Genomic DNA, 27,500 nt, shown 5'->3' with positions numbered 1-27,500 from the left:
CTGATAGATGTGAAACCTGAACCCTTTAAATATATATACATTCCCTAAAATTTAGTATTTCAAAGATTTGAAAAATAAAACACACTTATTTAACAGTTTTTGGATATGAATGATTTTTTATATAAATACAGTGTTTTGGACTAAAACACTGGTGCTGGTACGTAATAAAAAAAATGTAATATCTCAGGAGGTAATTTCTTCAAATTTGGCACAAATATTCTCTTAGACCCAAGGGATAAACTGAAACATTATTGGTGGTCATAGGTCAAGCTTTCCCCGGTCATCATAACTAAATAATTATTATCCTAATTATGACAATTTACTTCCAAAATTGGATAAAATTGTGAAGTAACCTTGAAAAACCAAAAATATATTTGCTACACTGAACTATAAAAACTGATGTGATCATACCAGCAAGTTATTTTCTAACAAAACGCGTTTCTCATGGTTTAACAGTCATGTCTTTCTTTTGCCAACCAACATTCATGCATAATTTAACTCTAATTGCATTGATAGAAATATTATATTTAGGATTCAAAATAATACACCTCTCTGAATATACAAGTCCAGCGATGTGGAGATAAGACTAATTTAAACTCAATTTACTCTTTATTGCAGGGGTGTCAAACTCAATTTCATCGCGGGCCACATCAGCATTAAGGTTGCACTCAAAGGTCCGGTTGTAACTTTAAGACTATATAAATATACATATATATATATATATATATAATATATAATGTTTTATATTACATTATTGCCTTTGCATTGGATTATTATCGGATAGGGTAATAACTTCATACGTCTGAGAGCAGAAGTCTAGGGCAAATAATTTCAAATAATTGCAAGTCCCTTCAGTGCATGTCACAAAATGAGATGCATTGTGGGACATGTAGTTTATGGACATCGTGCTTCTGTAAAGTGGCATGAAACCGTATAATAAACATATAATATTTTTTGCAAGCTCTTGCGGGCCACATAGAATGAAGTTGGGGGATGGATTTGGCCCACGGGCCTTGAGTTTGACACCCCTGCTCTATTGTATTTGAATACCTTATGATCACTTCACATTTGGGCTCATAATAGTTTTTTTATACTTAAAGGTGACCTATCACCTATCATGCAAAATGCACTTTTGTACGTCTTTTACATGAATATGTGTCCCCGGTGTTCCAGGGAACTCACCAAAAACACAACCCTCTCTATTTTCCTCCATACCCAAATCTCTTAAAAAGGGGCTGCAACGGATCTGATACAGACTGATCCAGATTTGAACACTTCTCTGACGTCACAGAAGTGGCGCTACGGCTATTGGGCCAACTCCACCAATCAGGAGGAGACAGCCACGGACATTGCTGTTCGAAAGCGCTGGAGACGCTGTAGTACATATGCCAGGCCTGTAGATGGTGCTCTTCTCTCAGAATCCGCCCATGCAAAGACAGTGTTAAATTGAGCGAAATGAGGAATGGCTAAAATGCATGATCTGTTTGGTATTTTGAAAAATAAAAAGTATAAATATGCCTTATATAGGTATGGTCCTACACCATATTATTCAAATATAGCATGATAGGTCCACTTTAATTAAGTATAACGAGACTCCTCTGTAACTACTCTATTACAAACCACCCAAAGGATGCACCACCCTACCACAGTGCCTTGCAACTTAATTGAAAGCTCTTTTAGAAGATAGCATGTCGAGCTATCTTCTCAATTCACAGCTCATAGCCTTTCATGGAAACATTCCAAAAACATTATTTCTTCATAGGGCCCGCACATTTCAAACAACATATGGATAATGAATTGGAAGACTTCTGAAGCACTGCACTCCCTCGGTCCCTCCCTCTGTGCTCGTCTGAGTCTAACTGGCAGAGAAGGGGAAAAATGAGGGAAGTGTTAGAGACAAGACAGCTGCATCGGATCCCCAATTACTGGATACCACACACAGAGACCAACCTGCGTGTATGCTCACACACACACACACACACACACACACACACACACACACACACACACACACACACACACACACACACACACACACACACACACACACATACAGTCTTAGACAGAAAGCACACAACTTACAAACAAACAGAACATGCACGTATACATTATGTATACACTCACAGACATCCTGGAGAGATGTAGGAATGATGCAAGTGTTTGTTTGTCGCAACTGTGGTTCAGTAGACATCAAACGGTGAGCATCCATAGGCTGACTGGGCTCCACAAGGAAATGAAAACACAGATCTGACGCTTTGGGGGCCCTTTGAGGACTGTCATTAACACTTCACAAACACACAAGCACATATTAAGCACACAACCAGGGTGCATACAGAAAGTGTCCTGCCTGCCAGAATTTGGCGCACTGACTTTCACATTGACATTCTTCCTTGAATCCTGACAGTCTGGAAAATACTGTCAATTTCAGAGGTCTTACTGTTCTTTTTGCATTGCATATCTTGGAAGGCGAAAAAAACAAATCTAAAGATGAGTTTTGGCAAAGAATCTAAGGACTTTCCATTTGTTGAAAAAGACACCTAGCTTGTCTTGAAAGCTCTTCTCTGGGAAAGTACTGCTGGCTTTGTAGCAGTGCTATGAAGCAAAACGCAATAGAGAGCTACTCCTGGGTGAGTACCTTATGATACAAAAAACAACTTTAAAAGACAAAGTAAATCCTTCAGCAGGGTTGTCTAAAGATGAACACATATGGTTTTCTCTCTGAATTCCTAAAATACCAGCAGTGTAGGAAAAGTGTAAAATCTTGGAGTATAAACACAGTTGTGCGCACAGGGAATCTGGATTGGGAGTAAAAGTGATGTCACACTGATGGAACTGTTAAAGGATGGGAAGACATAAAATGGGAATAGACATAGCAGACCTGAAAGTCCTATGTCATTCTGTTTATACAATGACGAGCCTCATATTTTCATAAATCACAGAAGAAAAAAAGTGAGTTTACGGAACTACAGATGTAGCGGTGGTTTATATCAATTTGTCAAGCATGTTGGAAAGTTGCTCCAGTGTTGCTTCACACTTCCATTTTGGGCACTTAAGTCATGATTTATATCTATTAGAAACAAATGACATACTCAGCCCCTATTAACTTACTGTTTCTTTCACAATGGAGAGTAATGGATTAAAAAAAACAATCGTAGCATTACCATTATTGTAGCATTTTTTGTATTTGCGTTGTGTCTCCTGTGTCCCTGCCGTTGGGTCAAGCACAAGTCCATGTTATTTTACGTAACTCCATCTTTTGCTGGAATCAATCATTCCTTTTGGGACTTTTAAACGGAACAGGACATTCTGAACTTTCCCTCTCCTTTGATTCCATGCTCCGCTCTACGTCCTCACTTCATCATCTGATCTACAGTATTATCAATACTTTTTTCCATTTCTTCATCGCAGTAGCAGATTGCTGCAGCTGTCTGGATAAAATGTAATTTTACCTCAGAAACAAAGGCCACCATTTTGGAAGGTGCAGTGTTGTTGTAATTTGACATTTCCCCAAGGCCATGGTGTCATCCCTCTTTCCTCTCTGTTTCACTCCAGCTAAATATTGTAACTGGAGAATAAACAGGTGGATTTATACATTGACGTCACACATTGATCTCACATGACACACAAACAAACACAGCAACTTGGAAGCATTGGATATACACAGTGTTTGTTTTCCATTTTGTGACAACTGGCAACATCTTTTTTCAAGATTACTAATGTGTCAGGCCAGGTTCCTCTCTCTTTTTGTCTTTCTCACTCTCTCTTTGCACTAACCGTCTGGAAATGTTTCACTTTTCTGCCGGGAAAAACAACCTGCCAAAACACCGATGGTGCATGAGATCTTTTTCATGCATTCATACTCACTCACCGCAGTCACCGGGCACGCACACCCACACACACACACAACACACACACACACACACACACGCACGCACGCACGCACGCACGCACGCACGCACGCACGCACGCACGCACGCACGCACGCACACACACACACACACACACACACACACACACACACACACGCACACACGCACACAAAGTTTGCATCACACCGAAGCAGAAGTCAACAAAGAGCTGGGTATTGCCAGATGGTGTGTGTAATGTGTGTGATTACCGCCTTAGTGTTTTTGATCTGATGCGTTGCCTCGCGTGTGCGTCCACATGTGTGTTTGTCTTTGCGTATGTGTGTGGGCGATAAGACCTGCCTTGTTTTTTCAGTGTTTTTCTTCTTCTGCAACAGTTGAATGACTCCCCAATCTGCAGGGCAAATACCTTGTTTAACCCCAGCCATGACTTTGCAAGAATAAAACCAAAAAAAGGTTTTAATTTTAGGCTTTCAGAATGATTGAAAAATATCTCAAATTGCAGGAAAATGTGTTCAAATTGAACGTTGTTTTCTGACACAGCATTGGTTTTCCCTCTGACAATTTTATGATCATAAGGCGCTCAGCTGACGCGTTATGTGTGATAACAGTCTTTAAAAGCCTTTTGTCTGTCTTTATTTCCAAAGCCTCCCGTCCCAATAGAGTTTGATGTGAAGCTGTCAGGCGAGCGAGTCTCTGTTCTCTTCATCTCCCTGACAGTCTCTCCTGATGGTGACAACTAAATGATCTCTTCTTTATTAAACACCTCTTACTATCTCCCTATCGCTCCCTGACTACCTTGCTTCCTCCTTGCCTTCAGTGTCTCTTTTTATCTTTTGACTGACTGCTCTCCCTCTCCTCATCTATTTCTCATTCCTCAGAGTCTCTCTCTCCCCCCCCCCTCCCCTCATTTTATTCATCGCAAGTAACCTCCCCTACTGCATCTTCTCCTGATTTCTCTATTTCTCTTTGACTGGTTGTTCTCTCTTTTTCTCTAAAAAGGGATTAGGAAATATGCTTCCATCCCTCACCTGACTCCGGTCCGCTAGCCAGCTTGTCAGTCTGTCAATCTTTTTGATAGTCTCTCGGCCAGCCAGTCAGTCATTGTGCAGCAGTGTAAAAACATTAATTAAAGAGTCTCATCCGCAGAGCTATGCAGTGATCCAGGCTGATCTCAGCAAACCAAGCATTCCATCTCAGACTCCCCCCCCTCTTCTCTCTGTCTCTTTTTTCCTCTCTCTTCATACCTTCTCAGTTTTTTCTCCCCTCTCTTTCCAGGAAGACTGAAAGACTGGGCTGATAAGAAACATTATTAACTTCTCTCTGAGAACACAGAGCTGGAGAATGGAAGTGGGATGGAAGGGGATTAAGGGAAGAAGACAACGAGAGAGGCAGAGGTGTCAAACTCAAGAAGGAGAGGAAGGTAGTGGAACGGACAGACGTTAGAGTTGGCAGAGCAGATTGAGAGGAATGGAGGTTGTATGTCTCTCTCCTATAGGCCCTCCAGGCAGGGTTGGCTGCCTCACATATGTCTTGTTATACTCATCATTTATGAGACGTTGCTGTCTGTGTTCTGAGGGCTTTGGGGGGATTTGAAATAGAGAAGGACTGAATGGATAGATGGTAGCATAGATAAAAAAAACTGTGTAACTGTGATAAGGTGGAGTCTCTTGCAGACCGTCTGAGAAATAGTTTTATTTTATTTGATCCTCTTGGATTCAAAGTAAAGCTAAAAATTATTCTCTGAGAGGTAGCATTTCTTGAATTTAGAATCTACTGTGTTCTACTTTTGCACAGTGGTGCTTTTGGCTAAATTCTATGGCAAGCTTGGCAACACACTACGACAATGCACACACTCTGATGTAGAGCAAGAATATCCCCACATTTCATGTCTTGGTTTGGAATGTAAGTATGCTAACATTTTATAACAAGCACTTAAAACAAAACCAATCTGAGGCAGATGGGAATGTTAATTCTGCAGAAGTTTGGTCAACATTTTTTGACGTTTTAAAGTAAACATTTGAATGCTGCAAAGCTTCTATTTTTTGCATGTCAATTCCTTCTACTTCGACGTTCAGTCCTCAGTCTGGATGACAAGTTAACATGATTCTCTTTCCTCCTGTGGTGAAAATGATGTCTCTGCTAAAGTTCATGTCAATTCATCCAATACTTGTCAAGGCACTTCACTCAAATTCGCAAAATGTGAACCACATGGTGGCGCTGGATAAAAAGACAGGCGATCATTGGTTCATAAAGATTCGTCCTCTGGGGACCATGGATGGCTGTATAACTGTTACGGTAGAGTGAAGCAAGCAGGACCCAAATGCAGATAATACCTTTATTTCAAGGATAAGAATTAAACTCGGACAAACAGAACACTCCCCGGTGAACTCAGTCACCAACAAAAGACGAACCAACAATGACAGACAGAAAAAACAGAACTTAAATACACACAGGACTAATCAAGGAAACAAGAGACAGGTGAGGAGGGAGGAGAAAACACAGGGGCACCAGGTGAACACAATCAAGAAAACAGGTAGGAGGGAACAGGTAGGAGGGAACACACACAGACAGGAAACCAAAGAAAGATCTAAATAAGACAAAACACAACGCAGACAGATCGTGACATTACCCCCCCCCCCCCCTCAAGGGACGGATTCCAGACATCCCAAAACACCAAAACAGTCCAATAAACGTCCAAAAAAACCAAAAATAAACAACGTCCAGCAGGGTGGGTGGAGGGGGACCGGAGGACGGACACAAAACTAGGGCCACCAGGGTGGGTGGAGGGGCTCAGGAGGACGAGTTTGGGCTGACAACCCAGGAGCATAGCGGAGGACCCGGAAGGGATCTCGGACGGACGGCCCGGGGGCAAAGCAGAGACCATGGAGGGGGTCTCGGGCGGACGGCCCGGGGGCAAGGCAGAGTCCATGGAGGGGGTCTCGGGCGGACGGCCCGGGGGCAAGGCAGAGTCGATGGAGGGGCGAAGGCCACAGCGGGCGAATTCAGGGGGCAGAGCATGAGGGCGAAGGCAGCGGCTGGAAGAGTCAGGGGGCCGGACCCGAGGGCGAGGACCGCGGCCGAGAAAGTCAGGGGGCCGGGCTCGAGGGCGAAGACCGCGGCATTCAGGAGGCCGTGCTCGAGGGCGAAGACCGCGGCTCTCAGGGGGCCGGGCTCTCAGGGGGCCGGGCTCAAGGGCGAAGACCGCGGCACTCAGGGGGCCAGGCTCGATGACGAAGCAGGCGGCAACGGAACAACTCCGGAGGACGGGCAGGAAGGCACTGACGGGACAGCTCCAGAGGCCGGGCAGGACCCGGTGTCGGCCGGACAAGAACCATAGCCGGTGGGACAGGCTTCGGCAGGATCCCCCACGGAAGAGGAATAGGAGTTGGCAGGACCCGCGGTGAGACAGGTGACGGTGGGACCTCCAACGGAACAAGACATGGGATTGGCAGGACTCTCAGCGGGACCTCCAACGGAACAGGACATGGAGTTGGCAGGATCCCCGGCAGAAGAGTTGTCGGCGGGACCTCCAGCAGCACAGGACATAGGGTTGGCAGGAACCCCGGCAGAAGAGTAGTCGGCGGGACCCCCAACGGGACAGGACATAGGGTTGGCAGGACCCCCGGCAGAAGAGTAGTCGGCGGGGCCTCCAACGGCACAGGACACAGGGTTGGCAGGACCCCCGGCAGAAGAGCAGTCGGCGGGACCCCCAACGGGACAGGACATAGGGTTGGCAGGACCCCCGGCAGAAGAGTAGTCGACCGGACAGGACATAGGGTTGGCAGGACCCCCGGCAGAAGAGTAGTCGGCGGGACCTCCAACGGCACAGGACACAGGGTTGGCAGGACCCCCGGCAGAAGAGCAGTCGGCGGGACCCCCAACGGGACAGGACATAGGGTTGGCAGGACCCCCGGCAGAAGAGTAGTCGGCGGGTCCCCCAACGGGACAGGACATAGGGTTGGCAGGACCCCCGGCAGGAGAGCTGGAGAAGGGACTTGGGAAGGGACTTGGGAAGGGACTAGAGAAGGGACTAGGGAAGTGACTAGAGGAGGGAATTGAGAAGGGACTTGAGAAGGGACTAGGGAAGGGACTAGAGGAGGGACTAGAGAAGGGACTAGGGAAGTGACTAGGGAAGTGACTAGAGGAGTGACTTGAGAAGGGACTAGGGAAGTGACTAGGGAAGTGACTAGAGGAGGGACTTGAGAAGGGACTTGAGAAGGGAATTGAGTAGGGACTAGAGGAGGGACCATGGCTGCTGGGGCCGGTACCGGAGCCGGAAGCATGGCTGCTGGGGCTAGGACCGGAGCGGGAACCATGGCTGCCGGGGCTGGAATCCTGACCTTGCGTTTCCTTCCATGCTGCCTTGAAGCCTTGTGGAGGCTCAGAGGCCCTCCAAAGGCCAGACGAGACCCAGTGAAAGGGTCCTTGAAAGGAGCCTTGTTGGGAACTGTGGCCGGCAGGGGGCTAGCATGCCAGGGGCTAGCAGGCCGGGAAACAGGTTTGAATTCAAAGCTACCGAAAAAGTCCTCCACCCACTCGGGTAGTAACTCCTTTAACCAGGGCCTTGAGGTTACTTCTTGGCGTGCCGTTGAGATGATTGACTGCCTCTCTTCACTACTGGAGGCATATCGACAGTCGTTTTTAAAGCACATTAAATTGTACGTCACCTCGTACAGGCTGTCTGCTGGGTCCATCTTTTGGTTGGTTTGTTCTGTTACGGTAGAGTGAAGCAAGCAGGACCCAAATGCAGATAATACTGATAATACCTTTATTTCAAGGATAAGAATTAAACTCGGACAAATAGAACACTCCCCGGTGAACTCAGTCACCAACAAAAGACGAACCAACAATGACAGACAGAAAAAACAGAACTTAAATACACACAGGACTAATCAAGGAAACAAGAGACAGGTGAGGAGGGAGGAGAAAACACAGGGGCACCAGGTGAACACAATCAAGAAAACAGGTAGGAGGGTACAGGTAGGAGGGAACACACACAAGAGGTTTCTCAATACTCAAATTTCCCCTCCTCGACTCCTTTTCTCGACTCCTATCCTCGATACTTAGTCCCGCCCACAGGAGATGCGAGCAGAGGACTGAGGAGGGGAACCGAGGAGAGAGGAGGGGAAGCAGCAGGCGGTTAGAGAAATGAGAACTCCTCTCTTCTGAGCGGTCATTTTAAAGAGACGTCCATCGATGATGACAGGAGGCACAGCAGCCCTCTGTCTCATGGACAGATGTGTTCATGACGACTTAAATGTTTACTTTAATTCATTCACAGTGCGGTATAATGAGACAATAACAGGCTACAGATGCGGACATATTCACACACATGTAGTTATATAAATATATACAATTTATAAAAAAAGTATGAGAGCACTCTCATAATAACGTAACACAATCAGAGATTGGATATATTCCCCCCTCTCTCTCTGGTCGCTGAAATGGGGAATTGAAATTACGGGCCAAAAGTTGTATTTACAAGTATTTAAATAAGCATAGGAAACCAAACCAACTGAGACCCGTTTGTCCGCCGCATCTACGCAATGTACAACACACACCTACACACTGTAGCCTACCACACACACCTACTGCTCCTAAAGCATAATCAGGCTACAGCCGTTGTGTATTTTATTATGTGAAGCACTAAATGGTCTTAGAAAGATATCGACTCTTTGTTTGTAGATATCTACTAAACTAAAGCAAATAGGCCTTCAGAGAGTACGCCTGTTATACTGAGTGATATATATTTTACACACTGCTCTGCATTCTGCACGGACCTCACAGCTGTTCTCACTGTAAACATCGCGTCGCGATGAAAGCAGTTACTAAAATAATATCCAGGGGATGCATGCAGAGCTGTCATTGGCTGAGATAAGTCCGGCCGTGCGTCACGCCTCCACCGTTCCCGGAAATGCATCCGTGTAGGAGCCGTGTAGGACCCATCAGTGTCTCCTCGGTTATAGCTCCTCCAGAGAGCCTCCTCGACGCTCGATGCTCGGTCCTCGAAGTGCATTTAGAGAAATGAGATGTCCTTCAACATGGCGCGCTGAAATTCATTTCCGGGTCACTACCGGAGGACCGAGGAGTCGAGGAGTCGAGGAGGGGAAATTTGAGTATTGATAAACCTCTACAGACAGGAAACCAAAGACAGATCTAAACAAAACAAAACACAACACAGACAGATCGTGACAATAACAGAATCATTGCAATCAAGTTGTTTGAATATTAGTGGATGAGTAAATGAAAATATGTCAGACTGAGATTTCACACAAAACTCACCCATTTTTTTATCGAGATGTTAAAAATAGCAAAACTTTTACAACAACTAATCAGAATATTTCATTGTTGTTTTTACAGATATGGTAAGATTGTATCAACGAAGGCCATCCTGGACAAGAATACCAATCAATGCAAAGGTGAGTGATTTTATTGCCCTGATTCATTTCATCTCAAGCCTTTCGAAGTTACTGTACACATTTGTATTCTGTTCACCAGCTAATATGAGATTTGAGTCTGGAAAACCAAAAATCTGTTTAAAATTAATGTTAACATGTGAACTTACCAGTAGACCCATTGGTGCATCCTGGGGAGTGGTTTTTATGGTATTACTCCCTTTTTCTTATAATTTTTGGCATCCCCAATGAATCAATGCCCATAGGCTTTTACAATGGGCTTAAATGTTTCAACACAGCCAGTGTGACATCAAATAAAAAGTTAATTATTTTATAATACCTTGTACTGTTGAACAAAGTCAGTACTGTATGTGTCTAGCTATGTGGAAAGGGTGTGTGTTGTATTGTATACACACACCGGTATTGACTGCCATAATAACCCTGTGATCCTGTAATCTACTGTATCTGAGAGCCGCACTGCTGTATCTTGATTTTCTTTAACTTCTCTATGATGATGATTTCAGGATTGCACCCTAATGATACTCAGAGTTAAACAGCTTTTGAAATCAAGATGTTAGCATTGTTGTCATCGGCCAAATCAAAACCGAGAACAGCACACAATATGTTTCAAATGGTCTCTGTGGTGAAAGGGGCTCACTCGAGTGTCTTCCGATGAGGGTCTGCTTGATTGCTGGAGTGGTCTGAACAAAGCACTAATCAATATGATTGTAGTCGTCTGTTTTTGAAGAGGCACACAGGAGCATGTGTTCAGCATGATTGCTGCTCATCTGCCGGGGCTGTACTCAAAGGTACGCTGACAGGGGTGTAGGACAACAGCACACATGCCCTGTAATCAGAGCATCAGCTTCAATAGCACGAGTGAAGGGATACCCAGTCAGATGATAGCGAAGGAAAATATGTTAATGCTATTCAAGACTTCATCTGCTCTGATTACTGAAGATAAACTATTTTTTTCGTCAATTATTGCAGTCCTGCCTGTCGCAACAAACTTTATTAACTCTTCTTCTGGGAAATCTTTCACTTTAGTTGTATAAATCTTAAAAACGTGATGATTCCATCACCTGCTTTGGCATTAAATTATCAAATATCCTCTGAAAGCGTATTGAAATGCCTAATATCATTACATCACAGCCGAAGGGAAGGGAGAATATTCTATAAACCCAGTGATAATTATCAGTTTTCTCCCACTTTCTCAACTTATTTATTTCTTTTCACTGCTGTTACTTAAAATGGAGTTTAAAAACCTTAATCAATACAACCTCAGTGGTCCAGCTCATGATTATTATGTTTTCCAATTATGGCTTCACGCGTCTTTATTTGAGTTTGATTTACCAATGCAAATGATCTGTTTAACTCAAGAGCACATTGCAATTACTAAGGCCATGTGGTGCTTATAAATTAAACCAAAACCAACCTTCATCTGCTTTAAAGTGATTATATTCTATGTTTTTCTATTGTAAACAAATCATGGAGAAAATATCCTGTTTGTGCCTTAGTAGATCTACTGTATAGTGATATGGGTAACATGTGCTAAAGACCTACAGTGTCCCTTATATAAGATAAATCAAATCTTAAATCTCTGTGTTTTTTTTGTCAAAGCGGTGAACCTGTGTTTGTGACAGTGTGTGTTTGAAAGTGAATAGGGGTATCCTTGGCACCGGTTCTGGCACTATACTCTGGATATGCTCCAGGCAAGGCCTTATAAATATTTAACACATATTTAAAAATGCAAACTGATACATGCAGCTGGAAATGTATGCTTATTGTTTAATGCACAGAATGCTTAGAATGCAGCATCTGTAGTTGAAGCAGCATTGGCGATTTTAGGCCGTGGCCCTCATCAGCAATTTGACTGCTTGTGATGTCGACTTCATACATCTCTCAGCCAGTTGTTAACTCACAATGAAGGAGTTTCATTATCAGACGGCCATTAGAATGCCTTACAACCGGATAAGTGTTGGTTTGATTGCAGAGGCATTCAGTGGGGACAAGATAAGTGCTTAGCGTGACTAAGAGAGTACAAATTGGCACAGAGAGTTCTCAGGGAAAGGGAGGGATGGATGGGAGGATGGAGGGTGGGGGTAAAAATAACCCGGGGCTGACAGAAAAGGAAGGGAGTCCCGTTGAAACTGATGATTTAGCACACAGCCTCTGCTTTTCAGGAAGATTCTGCAGCAGGAGAAAGGTAGAGAGTTAGAGAGACAAGGAGACAGGTAGATGAATGAAGTCTTCTTCCTCTGCAGTCTGCAGGGATAGTGCTCGATCTGTTTGTGCACAGCTGTTGTCATGTGAGGCTCATGATCCCAATTTCTCTGAAGGTCTTATTTCATCTAAATTGTGTGGGGTGTTGAGATGTAATGATTCAAACACTTCGAAATCCCCCTCAAGCCCTTTCCCTGAAAGGTTTGTCTCTGGAATCATACTGTGTGTAAATATATCCAAAAATATGTTGTTAATGCTAGCCCTAAAAACAACCCTATCCTAAGAATAATCTTTTCATAATGCCTTGTCATTTCAGTGAACAAAGAAAGCAAAGCCTCTGCTTTGTTCTCTGAAATAAAATAGGTTTTCTTTCGTAAAATCCTCAGCTTTGTAGCGGGCTCAATGTTAAACACACTGACAGTTTTCTAGTTAGCAGCGTGGGAGCTGGAGGGGAGGGAGAGGGCACAGAGCACAGGATGGAGGAAGGAAGGGAGAGGAAACCACTTTAGATTGTAAAGGATTTCCATTTCCCAAAGACAAGCGCCCTCCCTCTCACCGACTCCACGTCTCCCGCCTTTTTTCAGCTCTACTCCCCCGTCCTGTTTTTTCTACTTTCAATTTTTTTTTCATTCAGCCTGCCACTCTCTCAACCCCCCCCCCCCCCCCCCCCAACTCTTTGCGTCCCTCGACTCCTCCCTTTTTCCGTCTGTGTACTCGGCTAGCCCATTCTAATGGCCCAAGGCCAGGAACCCTGGGAGCTCAGGAGATGAAATGGGAGGTGTGTGTGTGTGTGTGTGTGTGTGTGTGTGTGTGTGTGTGTGTGTGTGTGTGTGTGTGTGTGTGTGTGTGTGTGTGTGTGTGTGTGTGTGTGTGTGTGTGTGTGTGTGTGTGTGTGTGTGTGTGTGTGTGTGTGTGTGTGTGTGTGTGTGTGTGTGTGTGTGTGTGTGTGTGCGTGCGTGCGTGCGTGCGTGCGTGCGTGCGTGCGTCTTTGCGTGTGTGTGTAATTATGTTTATCTGTGCATCCATCTGTGTCTATGAGCGCATATGAGTGTGTATTCACATGGGGGTGCGCTTCGTGAAATAAAACGTTTTTCATTTTTTTCTCGTTTCACGAGCAGAATATTTATCGGGCCTGACTGAGCAAGATGAATTGTCATCACTGTGTCATCATAAGGCCACAGATGGGTGGGTCAAGGCATGAATGACAAGGATTATATTATTCAGATAAATTATTTTCATTTTTGTTCTTGAAATATGCTTATCATCGTGCCAATAACAGCCATCACTTAACATCCACGTGAGAGGAGTACGCTTTAGCGTACAGGTCATATGTAAATGTTCAATTAAAAGGAAGCGTGGCGACATGATTGTGGGAACTGTCAATCAGCTTGGTAGGCAGGCATCTGCTCACAGACTCAACAAGCTTGCACTCAGCTGAAGTGTCCTTGAGCAACACAATGAATCCCTTCCAGCTCCTAGGGTGTGTTCTATCCCTGATACTTGACCTTTGACCTTTCTGGAGGGAGGGGCACATCAGTTTCAGAGAACACAGATTGCTCCTTGAGTGATGAATACAGTGTTTGAATGGCACATTTCAAGGCTGATATTCTTTCATAACAAATGTGTCAATGAGATGAGAAATAAAATGTCTGTATCATGCACATCTCTTGAAGGCTGAATGGTGTAAAGCTAAAGGTGTTTTCTGCCCAAGCTGTCACTCAGACAGGACTCTACAGTATGTGCCAAATATAGATAACATGCCAGCAGCTACAGAAACTCAATATTTCGTTTTTTAGAAGATATTATGAACCGTGCTCCTGAGACAATGACTCTGGTACTGTAATACTACATACACATTTAAAATAAGCTCCACAGTTGATCGGTAAATCAGAGAAGCTCTATGAGGTTGCCTTTGGTTACATTGCAGATTAAAGTCTCAAGCCTTTAATGGCCTTAAACCTGCACATTCGATTACAAGTAAGTGCTCTGTTCCAACTCTGAAGAATAGACTTAACAAGATGTTATCCTCCATTGGTGACTGTGAATATTACAAGCACTGAGTTCAACTTCCATGACATAAACTGCCTTAATGTTGGGCAAATATTCAAATTAAAAAAAATTGGTTATACTGTAAATTAAATGTTTGTAGCCTCGTTATTTAGTCTCAGTTCAAATCTATCTACCTCAAATAACTAAACATTGGTTATTAAGGCCACTCACGGAGAGTAAAACGGCATGTTGTATGCAGACCTGCTGTTTCAGAGAACCCTCTGCTGCTCTCATACAACGCAAATATAACAATGCATAATGAATGTCATGCTTACATATTAAAAAGGAGGAAATGGAAGTGGTTGAATAAAATAACAAATGAATTGCTCTAATTTGAACAATGACAAGGTGCTGTCCAGGATTGTTATGCTCTCGTCAACTCCGATTTGTTTTACATAGAGGCTTATGCATCTCAGTGATGAATAGAAACGTTACTTATGTGAAATTATATGTTGAGCTCTTGTAAAGGTGTGTGACATACGAGAGTTGTTTGGCTGGCAAACAGAAAACCAATACAGCTTCTTTTTTTTTCTTTAAGAGTATTCCACCAAACTAGGATTGCATTTCTACATACAGCATTGTAATACTCTTGATGGACGGTTTAAAAAATAAAGCATCAAAATAAAACCATAAATATTGTCTTTTTCTATTCCAATAAGTCATATATTGCTTCCCACATTACCCACAATTCAATTAATAAACCAACGATTTCAACAAATATCAAGGTTAACAATTAAAAGTGGTAAAATGATCTTAAGCGGCTAGCCTCAGGCAGAGATGAGTGGTGTGCTACAGTGATCTGTGCAGCTCACCTCTTTCTACCTCTATCTACATGAGTTTTCTTTTCATTTTCACACTTATCTTAAAAATCTGTGCAAGAGCGACATCACTTGAGGCCTTTTTAGATTTCAAAGCTACCTTTGGAGCCACACAACTTTTGTTTTAGTCAGGCCGGGAACAGTTCAAGACCTACAGTATGAACAGACTTTGATGTATTCAATATTTGAATTCCTCTTTAAAACAGGAGCTTTATATTCCAACAACCATGTGTGCTGCCGTCAACCAAAGTTGTGGACCAGTGGTAGTTAAATGATTCATTGTGAACTGTGTTTTGACCGTCTATTGTTAAATAAACCATAGCCACAGTTTCAGTGTGAGATTTGAAAAATGGAACTGATTACATTTTCTGGAAATAAAAAGGAGCATCTAGCCCGGCCAGTGATGGATGCTGTGTGTTTGTGCTCAATTACTTTGACTGTTTTGGTATGGCCTCAATTTGATAAATATAGATTCAAAATGTCTACTGCATACTTTATCACAGTCTTACATGTGTGCACATTAAATGTGTACGTGTGTGTGTATGTGTGTATTCCTATTTTGGCTAAATTATGGGTTTCTCATTAGCAACATGTAAATATTTGGGCGTACGGTACATATCTTGCTGTGAAAGCAGCTTGATGCCTTTGAACAATAAAAAATCATCTGCTTATCAGCTAAACCGAACAGGCTCCAGATTCTGCAAGACGGGCAGACAAGAACAGATGTTAGGTGTGTGTGTGTGTGTGTGTGTGTGTGTGTGTGTGTGTGTGTGTGTGTGTGTGGGTGTGGGTGTGGGTGTGGGTGTGGGTGTGGGTGTGTGTGTGTGTGTGTGTGTGTGTGTGTGTGTGTGTGTGTGTGTGTGTGTGTGTGTGTGTGTGTGTGTGTGTGTGTGTGTGCGCTTGTGTGTGTACGTGTGTGTGAGAGAGAGGGGAAAAATAAATTGTATTGCCTCATTCTTAACATGTTTATATTTAAGATTGTAATGAGGCTTTTGAATTGTGGATAATTTAATTGTGTTAACAACACGCAATACACTCAAAACTACAGCTGGAGTTTCAAAGCTGCTGTGCTCTGAATATTTCTCTTTCTGGCTCAATGCTTGTGTGTCTATACGGCTTATTTTAATAGTTTCTAACACAAACCCAGAGTCAAAAACATTCCTACACTAACAGTCTGATGGTTTTGCTCAGCTATACCAAACACACCTGCATACAAACTGCCATTCAAAATGCAGACAGACTTTGTCTCTTTTGCTTCTTTCTGTCTTTTCAAGATCTAGGTACGCGAGCCAGTAAAACAGGGCGTATTTCTGAAAGTACAGATTGATGTGTGTGTGTTCGGACCTTTTGTCCTTCAGTGCTTCCTGCAGGGCCCAGACCCAGATCCCCAGAGCGTCAGCTATTTGACAGCTCCAAAAGCAAACTTGCACACACTCACGCACGACACACTCACACACACACTCTCACACACACACACACACACACACATGCACACGCACACGCACACGCACACACACACACACACACAATGACGCAGACCATATTGCAATAACATCGCCTAATGCTCATACTCTTTGTGTCTTATTTCTTGGAACATGAGTCTGAATCACTTTAATGACTGCATTACATTTTTAAGGATTGTTCTTGATGTCACTTGTATTGGCCTCTACTGTAGGAACCCCATAAGTACTGACAGATTGAATGAAGCACAGGGAGGAAACAAGCTCATTGCAGTGGGAGATTAAATGTAGATTTCACATGTATAGGAAAGGATTATCCCAGCATCGCGTCCCTACACACATCATAGCGGAATAGGGAATGAATGATGAGCTGCATGCATTAGTGCAATAAAACACATTAGAGCCATTACCAAAACATCAACATGGTTTCATTAAAAAGAGCCAAAGTACACAAAAACTTGTGCAGACATTAGAAGATTTCTTGGATCATAAAAAGAGATAGCTAGAGTTACTGTTATGACACCAATTCTGCTGATGCTCTGTGCTAAAACACATTTGATGGGAGGAACTAGCAGCTTTCATTAAATACGTGACCTGACTTGATTTGGACCCATTTACGGGATTTATGCAGCACTGAAAACCAAACAGTTATTCAGAACATTAGCCGATATTCTTTATTGTTTTTTTTCTCCTCCTCCTCCTTCTCATCATCATCCTCTTCTGTGTTGTGCCTGTGTGTGTACAGGCTATGGATTTGTGGACTTTGACAGCCCTGCAGCAGCCCAGAAGGCTGTGGCCTCACTCAAAGCCAGCGGAGTCCAGGCACAGATGGCCAAGGTAAGCTTCATCCTCCACTGCCTGGTTTGCTTTATGTGTTGTTATTGAGGTGTTTTGCTTCCTTGTGCTGATATTCTCCAGATACACATAATCACTGTCTGTGAAGCCTGAAGAAACCCAAGGGTGCTGAGGTTATTTGTGGTGCTAATAATACTTGGGACACCAGTGTTGATTATCATAACAAAGATATCACTGGATGGTCTCTAACGGCCCCTACACACGGCGGCGTGCCCATTCACTTTGAATGGGGTGACGTCACGCTTCACCGAACTGCATTGTGGGAGCAAAGCTAGCGTTGCTCGCTTCAAAAGTTGAGCAATGTTCTACTTTTGAAGCTTCGACAGAAGCGTCAGCCAATCGAATCATATGCCAGTACAAGCTCTAGCCAATCAAACCGCTGCTTGTGTGTCCGGGGCGGGAGATTCATGTGATTGGTTGTTGGTCGAGCGTCAGACATGCCCGCCGGCAAGCTTCAACGCACGCCGCTGTGTGTAGGGGCCTACGTATCAGAATGGATTCATGGGAGACATAGATGCAGCTTTAATTCAGTCATGATGGAATTATTGATTGAGTTTGTATAGAGATATTGTAAATGGCTATGGTCATGCTCAAACTGTTGATTTAATCCCAAAACAGATGGGAAAAAGTATGGAGCAGATTATCTTCGGAAGTTATCAACGCATTATTAAATCATCCCTTCTTCAGTTGGGATCACTTCCATTTGTATGTGTCTTAAACACATGTTTAATGTTGTGGATTGAAACAAAACAATTTGGTTAGGTTTGGAAAAATAGGTAAGTAAGTAACATACATAGGTTAAGTATTCAATGTACATTTCATCAGTTCAGCATGTTTTGTATTGTACGTCTTGACTTTTTGTTAAACACGGGGAAAAAACTGAGAGATCCCCTCTGTGAAAGTCCTGTATTTTTTTAATTGATGTGTTTTTTTGAGCCACCTATCCACTCTGTCCTCCTGCCTGCACAGACATGACTTCCTCATTTGCTCTTGTCATAATTACTACGCCATCCTAATTATATTGAACCCCCCTGCTTTAACCAAGTTTACCAATGGACTACAATGGCCTCAGTAAGAAGGGAGGGCATGGCGAAACCAACACAAATCTATTCTCCCAATGACAATTTATATTGACCATTCAATTGACTAGTTCTGTTTGATTTGTGTTTGTACTTATAGTTGAAGGTGTGTGTGTAAATGCTAGAACAAGGCTGTGCCAGAACATGTGGGCCAGACCAGCACAATCCCATTATCCTTCAATGGGTTTTAAGAGAAAGCACTGAATATCCTGCCTTGCTTTCCGATTCATTAAAGCTCCATTGCTGCATACTTCCTTTTTATAAATGAGAGAAGAGTGCAATTAAAATGGGCCAGTCTTCAGGCACCAGGAACATCCCATTGAATTAAACAGCAGCAAGCCTCTGAGCCACCTTTGCCTTGCTCTTCTATTAAACCTCTTTTCATTAGACTTCCATCTCTTATTTTGTGTCTAACAGCTTGAGGGGGCATTTGAAATAGCTGTGTTGATGTGTTTAGCTGTTATTAAAGAAAGGAGAACCCTCGACTCCTTGGAGATTGAGTTTTCCGGAGGGAAGGAATTGAGGGCAAGGAGTCAATTCCAAATGAAATTACACTGACTTCTTACTGTTTCATGAACTAATTATGCTGCAAGACGCTGATGTCCCAGCTAACTTTCCTGAATCAGGGTGAGATGAGAAAGTCTCAAAAATATACTGTTGGGTTTCCAGCCTCTCACATTGTGTAAGATGAGCAGTTTAATTGGGGTTTGTCTTGGTATTAACAAATTCAGTACCAATTAGACTGCCATGCTATTTCCCAAATCCTTCTCAGAGTACGCTGAGGTTTGCTAGGTTAGCTGGGAGTGAAACTTTTGTTCGTTCTAATCGGCTAGATAATTACCGGTATAAGTGTTTCCACTAAAGACAGCATCGAGGTGGCAGTAGGACGAAACAAAAAAAGCTTTTGTGAAAGAAAGATGTACAATGGAGTACATTTTGCAGCCCGGTGGGGGGGTTATATTCCCTGGAAAAACACAGAAATCATGAGGTTCAAATCAACAGAAAAACAAGACTTGAATAAAAACTGCTCTTTGCCAAGTTTTATCTCGCTAATGTATGACCTTATAATCTTAGAGAATATTTTAAAGTTTTTTCGACGTAAATGTGTGGGTTTTCATTGCTTCATGATACCCACCGTTATTTTTGACTAGCTCAAAAGGCACAAAAAAAAGACCCAAAAATTACAACATTTGTTTTGCCCAATTACAGATTATAGATGTGGTGTATTTGCAGCATATACAAAAAGAAAGGTTAACACATGTATGTGCTACAGCTTCATAGCCTTGTGAACTGTTGTTTTATGGAAAACTAAAGGCTATTTAGTGTGAATGCATACAAATTGTAGTTTTGGATTTAATTGAATTAATTAAATATTATCAGATAACTATGGTAGAGTTCTTTACAAGAGTGACTGAATCCTTAATCTTATGCATTGTGCAGTCACGACTAGCAATAGGATCAGCAGAAACACATTTACAAATAGTTTATAATAAAGCTCCGTATTGTCTTTTGTAAATATAATCAGTTCTCACCCCCTTAATCTGAACCTTATAACAGAACCAAAGGAGGTAGAAATGTTAGACATGGAGCTTATTAGATTTCCACAATATCTTCACTTTTCTACTATAACACTTAAAGAAGTCAATATCATCACTTATCCACGCTGCAGAGTTAATACCTTTTAATACCTTTGTGGATTTCCTCACTGCCTCACAAAGGTGGCTGTATTATATGAAACTGAGAAACACATTTTATTAAGAGTATGGGGGTTTAAGAGATGGGTTCAATTAGAGTGAAAAATAGGTGTAATAAGAGTTGGAATCAGTGTTAGTGGAAAGCGTGTTAACAGTCATTAAATGTTTTAGATACTGAGGTTACATAAATAAAACTGATCTGCTGTACAGATATTAATATTTAACCAAAACATAAGTCAAGTGTGTGTTTACAGAACTACAAGCATGATAAGTACATTTGGGGTAATCATTTAGGCTTCAAAGGAAGTGAATATTCCAATAATCATTGAGCAATAGTTAAACTGGGAGCAAAAGGTAGTTGCTGGGTCACCGCTTCAGCTTAAAATCGAGGTAATTTGGATTAAACCAGGAAGTTTGATACTCTGCTGCATCGGATGGAGAGCCGACACCAGACATGTTTGAAACTTCCCTTAGGAACTACGAAATAGTGCAGAAGTAGCGTAAATGTTTGTATGATGCAATGCAGTTAAAGGCAACCGGCAAGTCTCCAGAGCTACCTTTAGGCTTTAGTTGAACTTGCTTCCTCATTTCCTAGAATAGAGCTTGGGCTTTAATGGCACGTGAGGGAAAGTATTGTTTTACATACCATTAGCCACATAGGCTTGTTCGTGCCCTGAGAGGAGTGATTATGCATAAGGATTTGATGATGAAAAGTCCCTCCTGCAGTACATTGTGCATAAGCAGATTCAGCAGCCACATCAATGTTCATACACCGTACACAAAGTAATGACGGGCAGCGAACAGCCAAACAATCACTGTCCTGCTGGGTTTACATTTTTAAAAGATTCTAAAATAGCAATAGGAGAGTGTTCGAGGTCTGCAAATTCAACTGCCAATCTCAAGATAACCATGATATAGGCAACTTCCTGACACTACCCGTGAATTAATGATAGCAAGGGGATTAGACTGTCGGTGTATATATAATTGTATCCACTGTGAGAAACCTTTATCCAATAAACCCTGCAGCTTGCTCTGACATCTTCTTTGTGATAGGCGCATGTTTTGGTTGTGAAATAAACGAGACAAGAGGAAAAATACAGCAAGCCGAGCTGTGATGAGGGAAGAAACTGTGTGTGTGTGTGTGTCCCACACTCACTTCCTCAGTTTTCTTGGTAATTACTGTTGACCTGAAAGATGATTGCTGCTACAGCTGTACTCCCCCTCTCTCTCGCCTGCTCACTCACAGTTAGTTCTGTCTTCCTGCCTCATTCTCACTTTCTGTCTCTGTATCCGCACACTGAATCGCACACTTTAACTTAGTGCTAAAATTCATCCTCACACCTAATTTCTCATTACCCATTGCACCATTGAATTTACTTGACAGAGAAATGTGATGAGTATATGTCTGTTTCTCTTTATCTAATTATATATTCTTTTTGAAAATGAATCCTGCCTTGATAAACCAATTACGTACGGTACTTTCAGAAAAAACAACAACAATTTATCCAGTTAAATTTATTATGTAAAATCTTGATATCACACAAGACGGGCCCAAATTACTGTGCATTACAATTCATATCAGGTGCTACTTATACTATGCAAATACCAGAGAAATTCACACTCTGCTATGCATATGAGCAATTGTGTATGTGTGTTTTCCTGCGTGTGTGTGTGTGTGTGTGTGTGTGTGTGTGTGTGTGTGTGTGTGTGTGTGTGTGTGTGTGTGTGTGTGTGTGTGTGTGTGTGTGTGTGCGCATGCGCGTGCGTGTACAATAACAGTTCCAGAGGACCAAGGTCACTATGCTAATTAGAGAGATGGTACCACTGGCAGTGACACTTCACACCTCCCTCCCATCCTCTCTCCCCTCCACGTTGTCCTTGGACCCTCCCGACATTCTTTCCCCTTCTCTGTCTTTCCTTTTGTATACCTCCTCTTATTCCCTCTTTCTTTGGCCTAGTTTGTTTTCTTCATCTACTCTCCTCCCCTTTCACCAACCTCCTCACCCTTTCTCCTCTTTTTTTGTTGTCCCACTCCCTCCTCCCTTGTTTGTCTGCAGCAGGTGCTGCAATGCCTCCTCCAGAGTCATTAGTTACAGGGTTGAGTGAGGACAGATAGTGAAGGATATAGAGAGAAAGAGGGGGGGGAGTGTGTGTGGGTTGATAAAGGAAGGTTTGATGAAAGACAGGACGCACGCAAACATAAAGTAAACTTTGTTGCATGTCATTCATCAACGCTGATTAAACCCTTCGGTCAGTCCAGTTGTGTGCTTTCCTTCTTCCTTGCGTGTGTGTGTGATGGGAGCCAGATGCCTGATGTTCCGCCTGCATCTGCCTATATTCTGTAAGCGTGTGTGTGTGTGTGTGTGTGTGTGTGTGTGTGTGTGTGTGTGTGTGTGTGTGTGTGTGTGTGTGTGTGTGTGTGTGTGTGTGTGTGTGTGTGTGTGTGTGTGTGTGTGTGTGTGTGTGTGTGTGTGTGTGTGTGTGTGTGTGTGTGTGACAGCAGCGGGTTAGTGATGGGAAGAGGATGACAACAGAGCCGACTGACACATAAAAAGATGAGAGGAGACAAAAACACAGACAGGAAGACGTTTGCATCTCTCTTTCTCACCCTGCTTTCTGCTTGTCTATCACTCTCTCCTCTCTTTCTTTCTTCAAATTGTGCGCCTTCTTTTTTTCACCTCTTCTTTTCCTCACATCCATCTTTCACACCTGCTTGTTCAAATGTGTGTGCTTTTTTCTTATGTTTTTTCTGTTTCTACATTTCTTTGTCCTGCCTTTCTAAGCCAGATATAATACAGTATGCTTTTAGAGGCCAGTAAATATAATGTGGAATGTGGTGGCGCTCTGCTTTCTAAAGCATGTCTGTTACAGAGTATTATTTGAAACAGTAAGACCTAGAGTTATTGTGCCGCTGTGATGTTTCTTCTGCTTTACGGTGTGATGTGAATTTAAAACCTTTAGTTTTACCTACTGAAACATTATGCATTACAAGGATACAAAAGCTTGTTGTTATGCAGCGATAGAAAATAAGTGTTGCATGCATTTAACCCTGCAAGCTTGTCAGAATATTAAATACTAAAACAGTTTTTGAGTAAGAAGTAATAAGGTGTTATGACACTGCAGCTGTGGTCATTATTTGTTTAGATTTTCAGAAAGAGTTGGAATCAATTATCGTAAATGTTTGTTGAAACAGCCAACTTGGACATGTGGTTTCAACTTCTGTGGTGTGCTTCTCTCTGGAGAATGACAAACGGTATAGTCATAGTGAACAAGTGTTGATGCAAGAAGTATTTTTCACTTTTTCAAATTGGACCACACATCATCACTAGCTCTAGCAGTCCCTTCAAATCATTCAACATTTAGCAGAACCCAAATGACTTATGTATTCCACTCAGAGAGAGCTAACAAGAAACAAAGGAAATGCTAGTTAGCCTAGCTTGCTTACATAAGCACTATTCCCTAAGAAATGTGTTTTTCTGTACTTTAAACGCAGCTGAACATTATTACAAAAGTAAGATATTGCATAACTAGACAAAAAATGTATTGGGCAAGAATCTGGGAATTTGTCATCTTTTTTATGCTGGACTTCTACTTACAATATCGAAGGAAACTATCACAAAATAATTAATCTAAATTATAGCCAATATCATACAACATACAGAAATGTGTGTTATGCAACGATCCGGCCATAGTTAAAGCCCATAGGAAATGTTCCCTTACAACAGTATTTAAATTAGTCAAGGATGCACGTTCTTTTCAATATATTTAAAACTTGTCCTCCCTTATGTGCTCCATCCTTGTGTCTTGTTCAAGGCATGGTTGACATTGTAAAATATAGATAATGAATCATGTTGGGTTTTGGAGTAGAGGACAGTGTTGCCAATGACGTGTGTGTGCATGTGAGTTCACAGCACCTCCAAAGTAAAGGCTCTGAGTGTGTGTGTGGTGTGTGTGTGTGTGTGTGTGTGTGTGGTGTGTGTGTGTGTGTGTGTGTGTGTGTGTGTGTGTGTGTGTGTGTGTGTGTGTGTGTGTGTGTGTGTGTGTGTGTGTGTGTGTGTGTGTGTGTGTGTGTGTGTGTGTGTGTGTGTGTGTGTGTGTGTGTGTGTGTGTGTGTGTGTGTGTGTGTGTGTGTGTGTGTGTGTGTGTGTGTGTGTGTGTGTGTGTGTGTGTGTGTGTGTGTGTGTGTGTGTGTGCGTGCACTTGCTGTACCCCTGTGTGTTTTTGTGAGGGCCAGACCACCTCTGGTCCAACAAAAGCAGAAGGAGGCCAATGAGCGGAAGGAGGAAAGAAAAGGCAGGGAGAAGAGAGCAGAGGGAGGGAGCCTAGTGAGTGAAAGCCAATCGAATTAAATGTAATCTGGCCTGAATGTGCGCAACCATCAGCTGCTCTCAAATCTTATTAACCCTGCATTACCAGCCCTGGATTGTGTGTGCGTGTCTGCGAGTGCATGTGTCTTTTTATGTTAGTGTGTCTGGAGGAGGGAGAGAGATGGAGGAGCGAGAAAATAAAAGGAATAGATGGGAGGAAGAGAGAGTGAGAGATAGGGAGATGGAGAAGAAAATGAAGATGAATATGGGTTTTTAGGTGATTCATGTGCCTCCCTGGCATTGCTAATGAAAACAAATATTTCTCATAATAACAGTAATCACGATAATTTCTGGTGACACTTCTGTATTTTGCTGAATTAACTGCCATATTATACAATCAAAAGGGATTGCATGTGGACTCAAATCAGGCTGCAGCAACCATTTTAAATGGTAGTAATTAGCTAATATACTTAACAGGGGCGGACAAAACAGTGTAAACAAAGAGTACAGACTCAAGAGCATTTAGTCTTGAGTTTCTGGCGACCAGTTGGCTTTTAAAAACACATTTTATTATTCTAAAACAATGTGTCTGATTCCATTTCTGCAAGTAAAATGATCACTGTGCATTTCATGAGGAGACACAACATAGTTTCAGTATTATAAGTCATTTGATAGGGTGAGCGTTTTTTAGACTGTTCTCATTAGGGGCCTGTGTTATAGCTAAAGGTTATCAGCTAATATTTGTAACTTTCTCTACATCAAAAACAGCCTGCTTGGACTCTTCAACAATTGCAGCATGAGGCAAGTATTATTTGTAAAGTTTAACTCTGTTAAGCCATTTAAAATTGAAATCATTTGATATTATACTAAAGTTTCTCCCTCCCTATACCATCTGTTTTCCTCTTTGCTATCATTGTTGTCTGAATGAATATGTTGTGTTATCCTGCCTGGAGTGGCATAGCTAACGTGATATTCAGCCAAAAGCTGTCTCATAAATACTTTATGCAGTGTGTTCATTAAATATGAAAATGTTATTATTTTAAGCAGGTGCTTCTGAGGTGTATTTGCCTATGCAAACTAAAGGCAGTCACACTGTCAGGTACTGTTCAGGAGATCATCATACGGTTGAATTGTGATCCATGTAATCCTTTTTTTATGCTTTCTGTAGCTTAACAGCATCTTTTTTTCTGACTGTGTTGAATTTTCCTATGGATAACTTAACTGAAACTAAATCTTCTTTATTTGGATTAAGTTTGAATCTTTTTTTCTTATTCCTCTTCTGTTTAAATCACTCAAGATGTTATGATTTAAGCTTTAAATGTTTAAATGAATCATATCCTGTGTACCAAAGCATGTTTCTGAAAAAGTCACCATCTACAATATGCTAGTAGAGTCCTTCGACCAATTAGTTTCAGTTTTTAAGGTACTAATGTACATAATGAATATGCCTGTTTGGCAGTACCCTGCATCATACAGTACAACAGAGCATCATGGAAACATTGTGGTGGTTAAGTGGTTATGGCTGCATTTGTGTCCCAGAACTAGATTTTCTGAAGGAGACAAAAGCTATGCAAACTTAATGTTTTAGACTTTAATGGATTTTTCTTATTAATGGGTCCCAACCATAGACTGTGTATATAAAGGTCCCAACCCACAGAATAAATATTACAGCGGTACAATAGCTTCTGGGCTTGGATGTCATGACATGAGGTCATGGACAAAATTAAACATGCAAATACTTCAGAGTCAACACAGTTAATTAAAAGCCAAAATATGATGTGTTTGTACAGCAACTCAGAGTTGTTTTTTCAGCTTTAATTAAATCAAATCAAATACATCTCTAAGAGGTGGCCATGTAATGAATCTCTCCCGTCGGTTGAATGGATCTGCTTTCAGAAACAACTAAGATTGTGGTATGTATGTATTTAAACTTGTCTTAACACCTGCAGAAATGGAAGCTGATATGACGGTTTCCAAAACAAAAGTTGTATCTTGGGAAGTGAATACAAGTTGCATTGTGTCATAAAATCAAGAAAATGAAAACAATAGTCTTAACAATAACATCAGAAAGTCAGCCTGGTCTCTCAAAATGTAGACAGTACAATATTTAATGGAAAACATATCCTTAAACTTATAACAGATATGTTTCTTATTAAAGTCTGTGTGTAAGTTTGCATAGGGATGAGAACGGAGTGGAAGGGTGGGTTCGGTAATCACAGGAGTTTCACCCAGGAGACCCCAGGGGAGGCAAAAAGTAAACGTAATTTACATATATACCTTACCTATGTAAATAACTTACTTTGCGTAACAAATGTTCTTATTTTAACTAAACCATCTTTTGCTAAACAGAATCAAGTTGTTATGTTTGAATTTAGAACAATACACATACAACTATAATCCTAATCTGGGACGGAAATACCTTAAATAATAAATACATATTTATTGGGACCATCATTTCTGCAAACTGTCTTTATAAAGCTATTATTAATTTGTTTACTTTGAGCTTATAGAGGACCGCATTGTATTCATGTTTTTTTAGCCTGCGATTGCCTCATTCAGGTTTGAAACGTTCAGATTCAGTATCTCCCAGGCATTACCCTGGAGAAGAGGGAAAACAAAGAGGAATGAGGGAAATATTGCAATGAACAGAGTAGGCAGCTTGAGAGTGGGGGTGGTGCTTGGTTTGATGGAGCTGGGCTGAGAACAGCTCTATAAGGACGGAGATAACTGGAAAACACTATAAAACGCCTC

General features: G+C 42.1%; 1 protein-coding gene across 4 annotated transcripts in view; it reads left to right on the top strand.

Annotated features, from left to right (window-relative positions):
- The window catches only part of LOC307045746 (RNA-binding motif, single-stranded-interacting protein 3-like), a 135,439-nt gene that overhangs the window by 43,736 nt on the left and 64,203 nt on the right, over positions 1 to 27,500 (top strand). For 3 of the 4 annotated variants that reach the window (XM_079691677.1, XM_079691676.1, XM_079691674.1), the window contains exons 3-5: positions 10,230 to 10,288; positions 17,560 to 17,651; positions 25,518 to 25,550. In XM_079691677.1, the coding sequence (XP_079547803.1) occupies positions 10,230 to 10,288; positions 17,560 to 17,651; positions 25,518 to 25,550 (184 nt within the window). The remainder of the gene's footprint in view (positions 1 to 10,229; positions 10,289 to 17,559; positions 17,652 to 25,517; positions 25,551 to 27,500) is intronic. The other variant, XM_079691675.1, reaches the window with a different exon arrangement.

This window comes from Notothenia rossii (assembly GCF_949606895.1).
Source record: "Notothenia rossii genome assembly, chromosome: 7".
NCBI classification, from domain to species: domain Eukaryota; kingdom Metazoa; phylum Chordata; class Actinopteri; order Perciformes; family Nototheniidae; genus Notothenia; species Notothenia rossii.
The sequence above is the reverse complement of the archived record's forward strand: the minus strand, read 5'-3'. Positions and strand labels throughout refer to the sequence as shown.